Source organism: Tachysurus fulvidraco, chromosome 11, assembly GCF_022655615.1.
Source record: "Tachysurus fulvidraco isolate hzauxx_2018 chromosome 11, HZAU_PFXX_2.0, whole genome shotgun sequence".
In the NCBI taxonomy this organism is placed as follows: domain Eukaryota; kingdom Metazoa; phylum Chordata; class Actinopteri; order Siluriformes; family Bagridae; genus Tachysurus; species Tachysurus fulvidraco.
In genome coordinates, this window is record NC_062528.1 from 14,286,216 (window position 1) to 14,303,621 (window position 17,406).

General features: G+C 38.1%; 1 protein-coding gene across 7 annotated transcripts in view; it reads left to right on the forward strand.

Annotated features, from left to right (window-relative positions):
• Positions 1-5,948: 5,948 nt before the first annotated feature.
• The window catches only part of cadm2b (cell adhesion molecule 2b), a 162,013-nt gene continuing 150,555 nt past the window's right edge, over positions 5,949-17,406 (forward strand). The window contains exon 1 of one of the 7 annotated variants that reach the window (XM_047820832.1): positions 5,949-6,374. In XM_047820832.1, the coding sequence (XP_047676788.1) occupies positions 6,314-6,374 (61 nt within the window). In that variant the 5' untranslated portion in view covers positions 5,949-6,313. The remainder of the gene's footprint in view (positions 6,375-17,406) is intronic. The other 6 variants (XM_027147669.2, XM_027147675.2, XM_027147673.2 and 3 more) reach the window with 6 other exon arrangements.

Here is a 17,406-nt window from a genome sequence, read left to right on the forward strand (position 1 = left end):
AGAACATGGTCCCCATCCATAAATGCATTGTGAAAGCTTGTATGGACCAATGCTTTTGTCATTTCTCTTATCTCAGTTCAGTCCGAACTGAGAGAGAGAGAGAGAGAGAGAGAGAGAGAGAGAGAGAGAGAGAGAGAGAGAGAGAGAGAGAGAGAGAGAGAGAGAGAGAGATAGAGAGAGAAGAGAGAAGGAGAATTAAATCTATTGTGGATAATTAAATCATGAAATCGGTCCATTTTGCATGCAGTGGTCTGTAAGAAAGCCAGCTGCCATGGGCTATCACTAGTGTATGCTAGCAAACACAAAGTGATCATCTCTCCACATATAAAGTGGCAGTAACTTTGTCCACACTCCTTCTTTTCACTGACCCATTGGGGATGGTAGACCAACTTAGGAGCATTCTGGGAGACTCTGTTTCAGATAATGTAGATCTCGAGATTCAAATTGCGTGATTAGAACACTGGCAGGGGAGCCAATTAGTACTGGGTGTTAGATTTTGTATTCTGTCCCAGTCTATTGACTTCAAGTCTGCTTTTCTATCTCACATTTTCTGTCGGTTAATAAAAAAGGAGAAAAAAATAGCACCCCAAGCTTGAAGGCTTTTCAGATTAGCCTATTTTTCACACTGAAGTTATTAATATAATTCATGTTTTATTGTTGTCTGCTATTTTAATGTTTTTTCGTCTGTCTGATTAGCATTGCAAATATGATAACACAGTATACCTCATAACCAGTAGTGAAACTGTCAGACTTTTAGATATACACGTAAAATTAATCCCCTTAAGCTCATACGCAAGGCCTGATAAAACTCCTTTCTGAATGCTGAAGAACATGGGTGACAAGTTCACTAGATACATTTAACCACTTGAGGGAACTACATCTCAAATGAAATACTTTTCAAATGAAAGTGTTGATATCTCAGAGATCCAGAGTGTGCAGTTTGTGCAAACTAATGACACAACATTTTTTCCTACTAACAGGGTGAAGATAACGCTCTTTATATTTAATCTTGTACTGAGAATACCAAGGCAGATATGACAAGATCTATTTTTCGTCTGGTAATCTTAACCTTCATATATGCAATATATATTTTATTGTTTTTTTCTCACAAATTCTATGCTAATATAGAAACACCAAACAAAACATATCCAGGATGACATATGAATATCATATACTGTATATTTGTAATACAGTGATACAACTGCATCTGTATCTGCTCAGTGCTCCAAATATCTATGTCAGTATTTGGATTTATACCCAAAGTGGGTGTGGTATTTTTTTCTTTATTTATTTATAAACCCTACTAAGCTCCTTGAAACACACACTGTAGGAACATAACCAGAGGAAAAAATAGCAGCAATGTTGATATGCTGTGTGAATTCTGGCTTTGACTGTTTTTTTAAATGAACATGAATTTATTACATCTAATATGTAATATATAATGAGATTATATTTTATATTATATATTTAATTGGTTTAGTTTGTTCGGTGTATCAAGAGATATAACAAAATGTACCTGTAGTAGCCAGATTTAAACAATCCTGGCCCTGACCAGAAAGTTACTAAGGATGAATCCAAATCTTTAATGTCATTACTTACAGTCGTGTTTATAAAAGATTTTATATATGACCACTCAATCAATTAAAAATTAATTTTTTTCTTCTTTCATTAGCATACCAGTTTTGATGCACACAAGATGTCCAGTAAACCTTTCTGGCAAGTTTTATAAAACAAACAAAACATAACAAAAAGCAAATAAGCAAAAACCTATAGAAATAAATATCTAACTAAATATTGCCATACCTCGTATTTGTATTTGATAAGTCTTCTTTGAAAACATGTCATCTGTTCTTTCTAAATAATTCATTAGTATTTGCTTGCATCCCTTCCTTACTTTCCCTGTAAGTGACTCATTTAGAGACTTTTATAAAACATTGTAGCTATTCAAATGGACTCGGGGTTTACTTAAACCACGTAATGAAACAGCAGTGTGTGAAGCTTTGTCTCTTCCTGTGGCCTGAAAACATGGCATGCTGTCACTCTGCAATGCCTGTGGGGTTTGTTGGAGTATTGTCCGGTTGTGTCTGACAAACATGCTACATTATACCCCGTCCTCTCAGCCAGCCACTGTCACAGTTGTCAGCATGGTACAGCTTTTCACTGCAGAAAAACCCTTGAGATTTCTCTCTTTCTCAGCCCCCTCCTTATTCTTCTCTCTGTCTCTGTCTCACCACCCATCTCAGCTTGCACTGATTTTCTTATACAACCCTTATAGTGAAGCTAAGCCTGATTCTCAAGCAGATGTCTTACTTCTTAGTGGTTCGAAAAAGCCACATTACAGCAGCTTTACTGTGAGACTTCTTTTCCTCCCTGATGTCAGAAGTGCAGTAAATTTAGTAAAACAGGGCTGCCCTGCAGTCGACCATTTGACATGTTTAGAAAGATATTCACAATGCTTTGCTTCACCTTAAGCATTATTATTCATACATGAAGATGCTGCAAAGCTGGAAATCCATTTACTGCACTTGTAGAAACAGTCCAGACCATAACTGCAAGCAGGAACAGATTTAGAACAAGATTTACAGCATTTTAAAAGCATTCTACATTTTAAAGTATTAAAAGACAATAGGATATAAAATCAGAAATTGTGAGTGTTGTTTCAAATTAACGATGTGCCCGACGGCTTCACAATGATGAATCTGAACATTCATTTCTCCGAGATGGAGGATGTTTTGCACTGGATTCATACAGCAGATTTGTCTAAGTGAAAATAACTCGAAATAAAAGCATAACTGCATAGAACAGACGAGAACATCAAAAACAAGGCATCCTTAAGGTGTACTGAATTGTTGCTTGGATTATTGACAAACTGATCGTTATTAGTTTATCACATTATTATATTTTATCAAGTTTCATGTTTTTTATTCACAGTTTCAAAGTTTTTCTTTATTATTCAGATGACAACAATTTTTGTTATTCTTCATATTATAGTTTAGTGGAAAAGAGAGAAAGCAGTATAGTTGGTCTATGCAACATTCATCCAAATGAAGTCTTGCATATTCATGAGATGTTTTTTAAGAGATCCGTGGATATGCACTTTGATCAGGTTCTCATACAGCGCCAGCACTTACCCAACAGCATAACAATTTGTAATGTGTACAACGCACAAGGCTGAGATAATTTGTCACAGTAGATGCTCAGAACATGAAGGTGAGATAAAAACATGCGTATGACTGGTAAAAAGCATACATAATTTAAATGGGTTGAAGGTGTCCTTAAATTCAGGGCCCATTTTTCACTCATAATAGAGACAAAGCAATGACCCCGTATCCTGCTGTAAAGTCATTTTGTAGGAAAGTTCATCACCAATTTCAATTGTTACAGGCTCAATGATATTGAGAAAATATGCTGGACGAAATGACCATTACTTTTTGTCTCAACTGTTATTTTGAATTTTGATATTGTTCAGATTCTCTGCACTTATTATAAAGGACTAATTTGTAATGTGTGTGTGTGTGTGTGTGTGCCTGTGTGTGTGTGAGTGCGTGTGTGTGTGTGTGTGCGTGTGTGTGTGCACGAGTGTGTGTGTGTGAGTGTGTGTGCGTGTACAGTATGTGTGTGTTTCTGTGTGTGTGTACGTGTGTGTGTGTGTGTGTTTGCACGTGTGGTACGTGTGCGTGTGTGTGTGGGGACATTCACTATTAACTAAACTATCCTCTTTGTTAACTGTGATCAGGTGACCTGTCCTCTATAGTTGTGCAAATCATCCTTTCATTACTTTTGACCATGATAAGTCCATTTTTTTCTATATTGTATTACTAGCATTTTATTTCTTGCTATGGGACTCTGCTATGTCTGTTAAACCCTTTTTCCTTGTTAGTCAAGAGTGTTCCTACCTTTGCATTAACATTAACTTATTCCATCTGCATTTCCTGCCAGATACTGTAGCTGACTAGCTCATATAGATGACTATCTATCTATCTATCTATCTATCTATCTATCTATCTATCTATCTATCTATCTATCTATCTATCTATCTATCTATCTATCTATCTATCCGTCCGTCCTTCCGTCCGCCCACAAGCCTGCCCATCCATCCGTCCATCCATCCGTCCATCCATCCGTCCATCCATCCGTCTATCTATCTATCTATCTATCTATCTATCTATCTATCTATCTATCTATCTATCTATCTATCTATCTATCTATCTATCCGTCCGACCTTCCGTCCAAACGCAAGCCTGCCCATCCATCCGTCCGTCCGTCCGTCTATCTATCTATCTATCTATCTATCTATCTATCTATCTATCTATCTATCTATCTATCTATCTATTAATTAATTACATGCCCAACAAAAGAAAACATATATTTTATATACATGCTGAAAATGTTAGGACTTACAACATTTAATTTTGCCATATTCTTAAAATTCAGTTTCTTAATGACATATTTTGGGTATTTCTTTCACTTTCCAGCTGCTTATCTAATAGTATATCATAAGAACTCAAGATCAGCTTCAATGAGGCTGAAACAGCAGCAAACATAATGACACTAACATTACTAATGGGGTCATGAAAGCTTCTGCTGTGCTCTTGTCAGAAAATGCTTTTTCATTATTTGTTAAAAACAACTGTACAAGGCCCTTTACCAAGACATTTCTTTAAAGTATTCTATCAACATGCTGATGGATTTGACCTTCAGGATGTGCCTGAATACTTGTATCGTTATTTCTTTGTGTATGAGTGAGAGGCATTCTGAATGTTCTGAAGCTGGCATAAGCATTCCCTATGCCCACAACTGGTTGAAGGAGTACTTACTAAACTTTATACATAAAATGCTATGGCATTTGAATCATAAGTAGAAAACAGATGTCTGCGGTTAGATGAATAAAACAGGTAAAAAAAAGGGGGGGGGGGTATAATAAATTACCATATAGGGCTCAGTTCCCTGTTCAAAAATTTACCAATATAAATCCGAGATAACAAAACTGAACATTTATATGTCATTGAACACAGAAATGAAAAAAATATAAACTGGTGATCTGCAGAATCTTAGCAATCATTGCATGGTGATATTGTGGATTTGGTGGTTTAATCATGACCACTTGTGATAACCTGCTTGTGTAAGCATTCTTCTTCTTCTTCTTCTTCTTCTTCTTCTTCTTCATCATCATCCTCTTCTTCTTCTTCTTCTTTCTCTTCTTCTTCTTCTTCTTCTTCTTCTTATTATTATTATTATTATTCATCATCATCATCCTCTTCTTCTTCTTCTTCTTTCTCTTCTTCTTTCTCTAAATTCTTCTTCTTCTTCTTCTTCTTCTTCTTCTTCTTCTTCTTATTATTATTATTATTATTCATCATCATCATCATCCTCTTCTTCTTCTTCTTCTTTCTCTTCTTCTTTCTCTAAATTCCTCTTCTTCTTCTTCTTCTTCTTCAGCTTCTTCTTCTTCTTCTTCTGCTTCTTCTTCTTATTATTATTATTATTATTATTATTATAGAGGAGTATTAGATTTCTTATTTCTTATTATAAAGGAAATTATAATTCTTATTATATTCTTCTTCTATAGAGGAAATTATAATTTTTTTGCTGAAAATCTTTATAGACTGTATTTATTTACGGATCAGATCCGTAATGTATTTATTTTAAGCTGCTGAATATGCTGCTTTTACATGGATTGAAGTTCAGAAGGAAGAACTGAACTGTTCTTTTTAGGAGACAGCACGAGGCTGAGGTTCTGGTCAGGTGTCTCTATCTGTCAAACGGGCGTCGGTCTGGGTTGCCAAATAGCATGGATTCATGTCTATTGAGATGACAGGTACTACATTTAAACAGACCATTAATGTTAAAATTGCTTATTTAAAAAAGAAGTATGACTAAATAAGTCTATAAAATATATTATATAATATTTTCAAAGATACAACAAAGTAATACAGTACAGTTGTTGATGAGGCTGGAATTAAATCTCGAAATCTGGTTCTAAAAAAAAAGTAATTCTGGTAATTATTCTGGCAACCCGTGAGTGGGCGGGGCTTAGCGCTCCACGGTAGAGCTTACGGCTGTGGTGGCTGGAGCGGCACTTTACTCATCACTGTGGCGGGAGCGTCTCTCTGCAGGCCGGCTACAGCGCAGGCTCCGCACCGCTCCGTTCCGCTCCGGGCGCATCACGGCAAATCCGTGGAGTCCGCGTGCTCCCAGTCTTAAAAAAAGTGCGCACCCAGCCGGATAAGACCGTCATCTGCAGGGAAGAAGACGCACCACGGACACCGGCGCACTTGGCTGAAGGGAGACAGCAAGAAAAAAAAACAAAATTATGATGTTGAAGCAGCACCTGCTCTTCGTGCTCTGCAGCGTCTGCGGGACTGTCGTTAAAGGTGAGAGCTCGAGGATGCCCCGTTTATTGCCTGCGGCGGTGAAGGGAGTTGGCTGTGGCTGTGTTTGCGCAAACACACACTCTTACTCAAGTGCGATCCTGGGGACATTTAGAACATAAACACGCGTTAGAAGTTTTAGTGAGTTTTGCGCATCCTTTCACACTGACCATCACCGTCGGGTGCGAAGTTGCAGTAATGATGGAGAGCTACAGAGGGACAGTGAAAGAGCTTAGCTTGTGCATTTCTATACAACTTCTACTTTCACAAATAAACAGGGGTCAATTAAGTCTAAGTATTGATCTTCAGCATGGGGGGGGGGGGCATGAAAAATACTCTGGCTCCTAATGAAGTGGTAGTTATTAGTGTCATGTCATCCCTATATGTGTTTGTTTGGAATTAAGCAAGAAAAGAAATCTGTACCAGTAGTCTTAAAGGGAGTGGCGTGTTCTGCCAGATTCAGGAGCAGTGATTTAAGTCGGACTGGGTCAGAAACGGTATACTATCATCCCTAAATAGTTTGTCCGAATACTACATGACATATGGATATGTATTTTGTCGCACTGTACAGTACAGTAGCGCACGGTTCCAGTGGCAGTGCGTATTTGCGCTCCCATCACACTGCGGTATTTGCAGCCGTCTGCATCTTGGGGTCGTCCTAGTATAAAGCATAAGAGATTTTCTCCTCGATGCGTAAAGGCTTGTCCAGAACGGGAGAAGAAACTGAGACTGTAGCTTAACGCATCCGGATCCGTGGATACAGTGGATTGCTTATAGAATTGGATTGGACGTGATTTGAATGTTAAAAAAAATGCAGTTATATAAAAATGGATCCAGTGGATTGTAGAAATGTGGACTGCAATCTGTGCTCCAAACTTAAACCAGGGAGGTGAACATAGCTCTATCCTCTCTCTAGTTTTCTGAAACTCTGAGCCAGCAGGTGATCATTATATCCCCGGATCATTCTTCATTCCTTGAAGTTAGTGCTGTTTTATTTCTCTTCTTTTGATTAACATTGGTTAATTACCAAGGGAACTCCAGCATCCTAACAGCTGCCCAGGATTGCTTTTTGGAGTCCTGGACTTCCTGTAGCTTTAGTCCAGGCTGAATCTAGCACACCTGATCCAGTTAATCAAGGGATTTAGTAGCATCTGAATATTACAGCCAGGTGTGTTGGATCTAATCTCAGCATGTTGGTAGATCTCCAGCAATGGGCACTCTGTGCTAGAGAACATTCCAGCATCACAACAGATACATAAAAGGTTGTAATAACTTGAGCCAACTCCCACAAATTAAAACAAAAAAGCCTGGGGCTTTCTAATCTATGTAGATGGACTGTCTGCCATTAAATATCATTCATCAGACAGACAAAACTGATATAGATACGGATTGGATTTCGCCCATGTAGGCATTTTATTTCTAGGTAGGTCGGCAACATGCAATATTATGTTTAGCTTTTTTTAATCACAAAAAAGAGGTACATATGAGTAGAAGCAAAACTTATTATTGAGTCATTTTGCTGCAGAAATATTGCTCAAATTCTACTTCATTATGATGAAAGATAAATAAGATATTGTAAATGACTTGTGTACAACCTGTGAATAGTGTATATCTGAGTTTATACACCAAAGGTATATTTTGTAACTTATATAATAGCAGAAGTTATTTGTATATGTAATTTGTATACATAGCCTTTTTCTGGGCCTGAAATGAGCTCAAACTCTATTATAGAGCAAAGATAAGCAGCAAATGTGCCTTTTCTATAAAAGATAACCCATGAGGCATTGCACATGCCGTGTTGGAAATGATTTCCTATTTACCATATAGTGCACTGTTTTGCATGTCAGCCATTTTGTAGTGTTGTCTGAATTCTCAGTGTACAGTCTTATTCCCTGGATAGTTGACTACAGCGTAGCAATTTCTTTCAGCTTGGAATTAAATTAAGGGCACTGTAATGGCCAAAACACCTTGTAGACATCAGCAGATGGTTGTTAACAGGAGAAACACAATAATTCATTATGTGTATTTCTAGCAGAACATTTCATTTGAAACTTTTGTTTGGTCTTGGATTCAGACTGCATATTTGGAAACAGTGAAGTGCTAAATTTCAATATTTTTTTTTCTTTACTGCTTTTGTATTCCTGTATTCCTCTACATTTGGCATAACAGCATGTTCAGTGAGTAAGGGTACAGAGGTGTTGTTTCTGTGACTGCAACTCACCTTGTGAACAGCAGAGGGCTCTTCAAATTATGAACTCTCCAAACAGCTCCTTTAACGCTAACAGAATCAACCAGATTAGCCTTTTCTCTGACGAATGTAATATTTCCTAGGATGACCTAATAAATCATTACACTTATATGTCCACTCTTCCGGAAGCTCTCTTTTGTCCCACTGACTCTACATGTCTGCGAATCTTCACTGTGTATAATTGCTATAAAAAGCTCAGCGCTTGACATCCCTTTTGGGATGAGACATTTAGGTCAGGGTTTCATCTGCTTTTCTATGGCTCTAGCCTGTTTAATCCCCACAAGAGGAGCCTTTTCCCCACCTTAGTTAGTGACTCATAGAATAAGACATTTGTACTAGAGATGTAATGTGACACACAAATTGGACCTGAGGGACAAAAAATCCCCCTCAAATATAACTGCAGAGATGCCAAAGGGCCTAGCTATATATGTGGATGGATGCGATGCCACTAGAGCACCACTGTTAGCTCTGGCTTATTGGTGGATCTTTTTTGGCATGCTAGGTGTATCAGAGGGAAGCGTTTTATTTGCCACTTAAAGATGCCCCCCTCTGCTGCTCCAGAGAGTTAGCTTATCCTGAAAGAATGGGCTTTAAACCCGTGAGTGCTGGCCATGGAGCTATGCTATAAATAATCCAGTGGAGGAAGGAGACTGGCAGTGCGCAGGCACCGAGCCTCACTGCTTTGTGCTTGCTGACAGATCTGCATCTACATGGATCAGTCAGAGAGCAGAGCCAAAAAAAAAACAACAAAAAAACGGCACCATACAAGAGACACGCTGGGCAGCAGACATGAGCTGTTATGCTGACAGCTAGCATTTTGGTATGTTTTCATTCTCATGACTGCTCGCATTTTACTCACATTATTTTTGATCACAAGCTCCTTCAGTCACCTAAGATGGCTTACCCCCAGCTTGTTTCTCTTCTCTCTGGCTTACAACTGATAATCTGAATTATTACATTTATTCCCATAGTAAATAAACACATAAACATGAGCATGTGCTTTCTTGAAATTCTGATGATGCAGCAAAAGGACAGCCAGTCTGTTGGGAACTGACCCGATAACATTCTGTACTGTTTATATTAATGATTAATCCAAAAATAGCATAGTTAATCTTCTGCTAAAGCTGCAGCTATCTCAGCTGTACATAACTACATGGCCCAGGCACGAATGACATCTCTCTCTCTCTCTCTCTCTCTCTCTCTCTCTCTCTCTCTCTCTCTCTCTCTCTCTCTCTCTCTCTCTCCATCAGGTTTAATGAGGCTGTTCACAGCAAATTCAGAAAAAGTAGTGTGTCTTTGAAAGACTTCCTTAATGAAAGACATATATAGCTTGCTCGAGGAGGCCATAATAACTCTACTGATAAATGGTTCTGTGACACAGTCAGTTAATAAGATCACCTACCTCTGGGCATGCAGACATGATAATTAGCTTCTCGTTGAAGCCTGCAGACACAGAGAAGACAGAAAAAGAGATAACGATTATATTTGGGTTTTTTGGTGTTTAACATTAAAGTTATACCATTAATTGAGATAGAGTGAGTTGTTTGAACTTTGAATATGCTCATTATATTTATTTATTTATTTTTTATTTTTTTTATTTATTTATATCCCTTTTTTATTTTGTCTTTTTTTTTTTTTTTTAATTTTTAGATGTCTTATAATGCTTATACTGAGATCAATCTTTACTGACAATTTCCAATTCAAAAGCCTAAATTCATAGCCCAGGGTATGTCTTTAATCACAAGGTATATAGCACCATATGGCCAGAATAAAATACACATCAAATTCAGACTTCATTGTAAAAATATTCTAAACCATCCTGACCCTGATGTTCTGATTAAATAAACTTGTCATGACTAAAGTTTCTATTTACCCAGAGAGCAACTCACCTGTGTATTCTCACGCACACAAACAACAAGCTATAGCCTTGTCCGAATTTGTTCCCTCGTTGCCATATGGTACTCTACAACTATTTGTTATTTCAGCCATTTTGTAGCATTAATATAATTCTCAATGGACAAATCATATTTGATGGATTCCTATATTATGAATATTTATCCTCCATCATAAATAAAGTTTACTGTACCACCAACATTTGCTATCTCAAAGCAAAACCCCCACAATAGCGAGTTCTTTCGGCTCAAAATTTAAAAGGAATAGCAGCTTTGCTAGGTGGGTGGTTTACCTGCTGAATTGAGGGTTGAACATCCATTTGCATAAATGATATCATCAGTAGCCACTTTATCATGCTCAGGATCTGGAGCCCATCGTGGGCACATTAAATCCCAAACAGGCTGAGCTCAGGATCGAACCTGGGATCCTGGAACTGTGCAACAGCAACACGTCAAACTGTGACACACTACTTTATAGGGACTAATTACTGTGTTATAAATGCCTAAATATTATATAATATTAATTAAACCCCCAAATCTTATATTTTTATTTCATTACACCCAACACTCCTTTGATTCAGTTTGTTTGCTCATTCTCTTTCCAGTTTTGATTTATTTTTGTACTTAATTAAAAAAAATTATGATATTTTGTAATGACAACCAGGACAGTGGGAGAAAGTGGTCAGTATATGAATGTCTGTAAAGAAAAAAACTAAACCTGACAGACATCTGCTCTGTATTTGATAAATAAAATCATCTTAAACTTATTTTTGTGATTTAATTTTGTTTGATATTCTGAATGTGTGTGAGATGCCAGGTCACAATGTGTTACCTGGCACACATGAAAGAAATGTCTGATCTGGGTCCGGCGTCTCCCAGTGTCTGTTCCATTTTTGCAGCTTGCTGCACATAGCAAAAGAAGCTTCAAAATTATCATGGCATGGATTTTTTTTTAATAGTGCTGATACTCAGAATGTAATTAGAGCGAAAAGTTTAGGGAAGAGTGTTTGGATATTAAAACCGCTACTTGTTCATGAGACTGTTAAATCTTCACCTGTGGCTAATAGACACGACGTGTTGTGCAGCAATTTGTCATTTCCACTTATGGAAAAACATCCGTGGCTGATTTAGGACATTATGTAGGACATAGTCTGTGATTTGATGCATACCCATAGTCCACTGTTTTTCTTCTGGGTCTTTATTGAATATTTTTAAACCTAGCCATGTTACCAGGATCCTATTCAGTATTCTGTTAGCAGACCTCATCAGTCATTGTCGTTGCTTGTATCGTTTTTGAGCACACGTTGTCACCAGTAAACACCACAGAGCGTTTCACATCTAGTGTTTTCCTTCTTCGGTGACACAGTAGGACATCAATATCACATGTAGGAGAGTGTATTCGAATTTGAGATGGATTTTGCAAGGCCAGGCCAAAAACCTATCCATCTATAAATCCATTAGTTCGTGCATGCATCCATCTATCTCTCTACATTTCTGTCTAGTTCTCCATCCATCTGTATAGAATTGAAGTGCTGGAGAAAAAACAAGATAAAGAAAAATTTAAATAGCACTAAATGGCTACTCCTGTCTGCTGGAATATCAAGGGATTTAATTGGCTGTTTACAGAAAGCTGCACGGTCGTATCTGATTGTTAGCACATTACTGTCAGAAAAAAAAGCACTGGGCAAAAGCATATGAATCCTCTACTCGTTTAGTAAACAGAACCCCATCATTTTTAACTCCTCGTCCTAGACCACTGTGCCATACTAGAAGATGTGCTTCCTAATTGCCTTTTTTTTCTTAGTATCTCATTGAATCGCATTTAACGAAAGCTTCATAACACTTTCTATTATTCAGGGAGAACTATCCAATTAACCATTTGCTATACTTTGACAGTCAGAAATAAAGTGAGGATGAGACGCCGTTACCGCCTGCGCACCTCATTTGTGAGAAATCCAAGACCGTGCATTATTTCCTTTAAAAACACTAGACGTCTAAGTGTGGAATGGATTTGAATAGTCTTCACACCTACATCCATCTGCTTTGTGCATATGTGGGACATCTGGACCATCTACATCATCATGATAGTTATTTACATTCTCCTGCCCAATAAGGCTGGCAGTCATTTATTCCATATCTAATGCTATAATGCGTTACATGTCTGTGTATACTGAAGGTCACATTCAGAATATTATTCTCACCCTGAGCGCATATCGTCAATGTCTACCTTCAGTGCAGTCTGTTATTATTTTCTCCTAGTGAAACCTTTTCAACTGAATAGATTGCAGTGTGAACATCCTCCAATACAAGACCTTAACACACAACCACCCTGAAATCAAAAGACGACATTGACGTAAAACAACCACGCACGAATAGTCGCTAATGAAAATGACTAATGAAAATCCTCATTAAAATCCCTCTTTCGAAAACGGCGTCGACAGCAAATCCTCAACCAAATCCAGCACCTTCCCCCACTCCCCCACCCTCACCACAGCTAGACACCCCCCCCTATAAGCCTTTGCAGTGCTTTGTTTTAATAGACACATGCTAATGTGCCCAGATAAATTTGTTTACCTGCTTTTTGAATCTCGTTGCTGATGGATGTGTCCTCAGAATGGAGAAAGGCGCCTTGAATATTGACTGAAAGAGCTCAGTCAATCGTAAAGCAGCACATCACCCGAGAGCACATCAGGCCATTCGCCAAACGAGTGAAACTCACACAGATTTTGCGTATGTTCCCATGCTCTGCGACCTCCGGCTGTCAAACTCTAAAAAAAAAAAACCCTTTACTTGAATTTCATTAGATATGAGATTTTTTTATGCATATGCATAAATATGATAAAAGTGTTGCATTTGCTTAAGCGAAGAATTTTATACAGAGGCATCATCAGATCATACTTAACTTTGCTTAGTTTTAGGGACATTTGTTTTTATAAAGACAGAATAATTCAATGAGTATAGATGTGATTGTCTTTATTTTTCATATGCAGTCATGTCCTCGATTATCCACAGATAGGGATACATGACCTGATTTACAGTGGGCAAAAAAAAGCTATTACTATGGTCGTGTTAAAAAAGAAAACACAAATCCCATTAACATACAGTAGCGAGATCATTTTCATGTTTTTTAAACTTCTTTCAGCTCACAGCTTATGCTATTGAGTGCATTTGTAAATATTATTTTCTGCCTTTTTATATACTGAAATATTACAATTGAAATATTAAAATAAATTCGAAATAGTGAGATACCTCGTTCATTCATACAAATACCAGGCACATGCCTGCAGGGGTAGTGCGCAGCCTTAAGATCGGCTCTGCTCCTTAGGGGTGGCACTCAGTCAATATTTGGGACACCATTATCTTCTTTCTGCATCGATCGGTTGTATGTAAAGTAGCAGGTTACAAGGCCTTTAACAGTGATACATCTGAATGATTATATCCATCACATATAAATAAATAAAATACTTCAGGAGGAATAGTTTACCTTAACGAGATTGAACAAACACAGATGATAGATTGTAGTGCAGACTATGACCCTGAAAACTGAAACATTAAACCAGCAGAGAAGAGAAGCTTCACAATGCACTGAGAGTGCACCAGTACATATTATTTTTTACTGATAGCATCTACCTCAGCCAAGAGGCATTACCTACCCCAAATTGGAGTCCAGTGGATCTGTTTTTAGGTGTTTAGTTTTCTTTATTTTTCTTTCTTGTCTCCAGAATATCAAATTTGGCTCAAAATGAAGCTGGACGCTTGGCACATCAGCTGTCTGCAGTCCTGACCTTTAAACAGCCTTTCTCACTCCTCTCACTCCTTGCTGAATGCGCTCTCAGTGCATAGACAGCGGCCAGACAATGAATCTCATTTACTTTGTGCCATCCTCAGCGCAACGTGTCTCTTTGAACGGCCTCTCTCCATCGGCAGAGCCATCAGCACTCGAATCTGCCAATGCGAACATGCAGACGCCCGTCTAGCTGTTGCTACATAGAGCGATAAAGGATGAGCGGCTTCACCATCTTGTCAACTTGAATGAGAACTCACATTGGACTTTGTATTAGTTATTATAACTCTCCAACTGAGCAATTATGGAGCTGCTGTAGCTCAGCATTGCGTTCCTACTCGCACATCCAGTGCAGTTTTCTTTCAGTGCTATTTCTAGCATGTCCTCATTAAGACGATCTAGACAAACCAAACAGTCCTGATAAAACCCCAATGTGTGTTCAAGCCTAGCGGTCAGAGCAAAATCCCCAGGGTTGTATTAATACTATGTTGAATTACCACCTACAGTGATCATTTAAGCCCGGTTGGACACAAATGAACACTGTGAGACGGTAAGTTAATTCAGCACAGGGGATTTTGCTGTGACTTCATCTGTTATGTCAAACAGCAATTAAGAGATTTGGAGCGAGCGTAATATAAGCCGTGTGAGGTGATACATCTCAATGATGATGGTATGGCAACAAAGTGGAGGAAGATAACACCGGAACAAATTGAAGGCGTAATCACAGATTAAACAGGAAAAGGCGAAGGCCGTTTCATATCCAGCGTGTATTACTGTGATATAGACGTGCAGGATTGCTGTAATTGATTTCTGTTCTTAAATCAGTTGCTGAGACTATTCAATCTAATCAGAGAGAGAGAGAGAGAGAGACGGTTGAGGCAAAAGCTTCTTCACAAGGGTGTTGCTGACGACATAATAGTGAAATAAAACGGAAATTTGCAATCTTTGGAGTCCCGGCGTTTTAAGATGCACATCATCACAAGTGGAGAAACCATATACTGTACTTATCCAATAAAAGAAATAATTCTCATTTTTTTTTAATATAATAGAATTTTCTTTTACGAGCTTATACAGAAAAAAATATTTTAACATAAACAATATATAGCTGAAATAAAAAACCTCTTTGGAAATATTTACTATGTTTTATTTTAATATATATATATATATATATATATATATATATATATATATATATATATATATATATATATATATATATTGTGTGTTTGTGTTTGTGTGTGTGTTTGTGTGTGTGTGTGTGTGTGTGTGTGTGTGTGTGTGTGTGATTTTAGTTTCCAGAAACGACATTGTTGTCTGTGTCCTTGCATTGTTTTCATTATGTCTATCAGTGAGGTTATACAGCTCATATTCCATCTTACAGGAGATATTTGCTGACTTGCACAAGTCATGTAGTCGATATATAAAAATTCATAACAGCTTGAAATACCATTGAGCACAATGAGGGCCCTAAAAAAGGCAGTGTTAGAGTTGCAGAGTATAGTTTATTCCCGGGGGTTGCTTCAAAATCATCCTCCATGAAAAAAGGCTGTTTGGAAAGCTTGCATATAACAAGCACAACATTCGATGGCTCACAGAATTCCGAACCTGAACTTTTCCCAAGTACATGCCAATCTGTGCTAAGAGGTTAGGGCTTGGATGTAGATGGATCGCTAAACAATGTAATGATGCCAAACATTTATCACAATCACACACAAGTGATTGTGAGAACATAAAATCAATATTTTGCACTCTCGGGATTTGAACCCTATTGAAAGCCTGAGGTCTGATTTGAAGAGGATAATTCATGCATAAATCCAGTATGTATAGGATTATGAAGAGAAAGGTGGGCCAAAATGCATTAGAACTGGGGTTTCAATCATTTTACACTCAGGAACCCCTTTAAATCAGACCCCAAGTAATATTTTGCTTGTTTTTTATGCTTCCTCTAGTGACTAGGGGAGGGACAGTTTTCTGGCTGTCCATCTGTTTGAGATTCTTGTTAGTGCGATATCTCAAAAGCAAATGGTTCATGGTCAGGAACTCAAGATCAATTTTCCATTTAAATCGTCAGTGGAACCAACAGATGAACTGATTTGGAAATTGATCCAAATATGGTCAAGGTCACAGCAAGGTCAAATGTCTGAAATCCCCTTCAGTAGCTTCCTTCATGTTTGAACTATATTTTAAGGGAAGCTCTGGCAAACAAATTAGTAACAAGAAGGTATAGATTTGCTAGTGGCAGAGGGATCCCTCCACTTTGTTTCGAAACTTTCTGAACCGGATTTAACGTTGTCAGTAGACTCGGTTGGCATTATTTATGATCATAATAGCTCTGATAATGGTTCGATTGTGGTTTCCACCACTGTAACAAAATTACAAAACCACAAAAAAAAAAAATCACCAATACTTCACAAACCCCTGAGGATCTTCAGACCACAGAATGAGAACTGTGGCTCTCTAACCTTATTACACATTACAGGAAGAGACTCTGTGCTTTTTACTCTCTCAAGGTGAGACTTCAATATAGGTTTGTCGTATCAGAATTTGGACTTTTTCAGTCTTGTTAACAAGACCCCTACATTGATATATGATTATCCTCATACACATCCTTACCAATTCCTCATGATCAGACAAACTGTATGATTTCATAATTAACAGCAAATTTCCTCCATACTTTCACTGTTCCGCTCATGACTTTCTGTGGTTTTATGTGTCTTTCACGTTTCCGCTCAGCTGCAACGTTATGTTCGGGAGCCTAACTTTCGACACCAAGACATGACGAGTGAGAAACACAAACTTCACTTGATGCATGTTTATATCCTGGTATTGATTTGATCTTTGTAAAGGTTCCCACGGGTGCAAGAGAGGTCTGGGAGGAGAGATAGATCGCTTGCGGATTTGCAAGTGAAGGTGTCAGTGAAGGAGCCGGGGGCGGGTGGAGGCTGGGGATAAAAGCACAGCAACTCCATGTCCTCGTAAAGACGGATCAGCACTGCGCACGGAAGCTGCATACTGATTGTGAGCGTGGCAAAGCCCTGAGCCAAGGAGCAAGATGTGCTAGGGAAAAAATGCCCTCAGAGCCACTAAGCTGAGAGACAGACACAGCGAGAG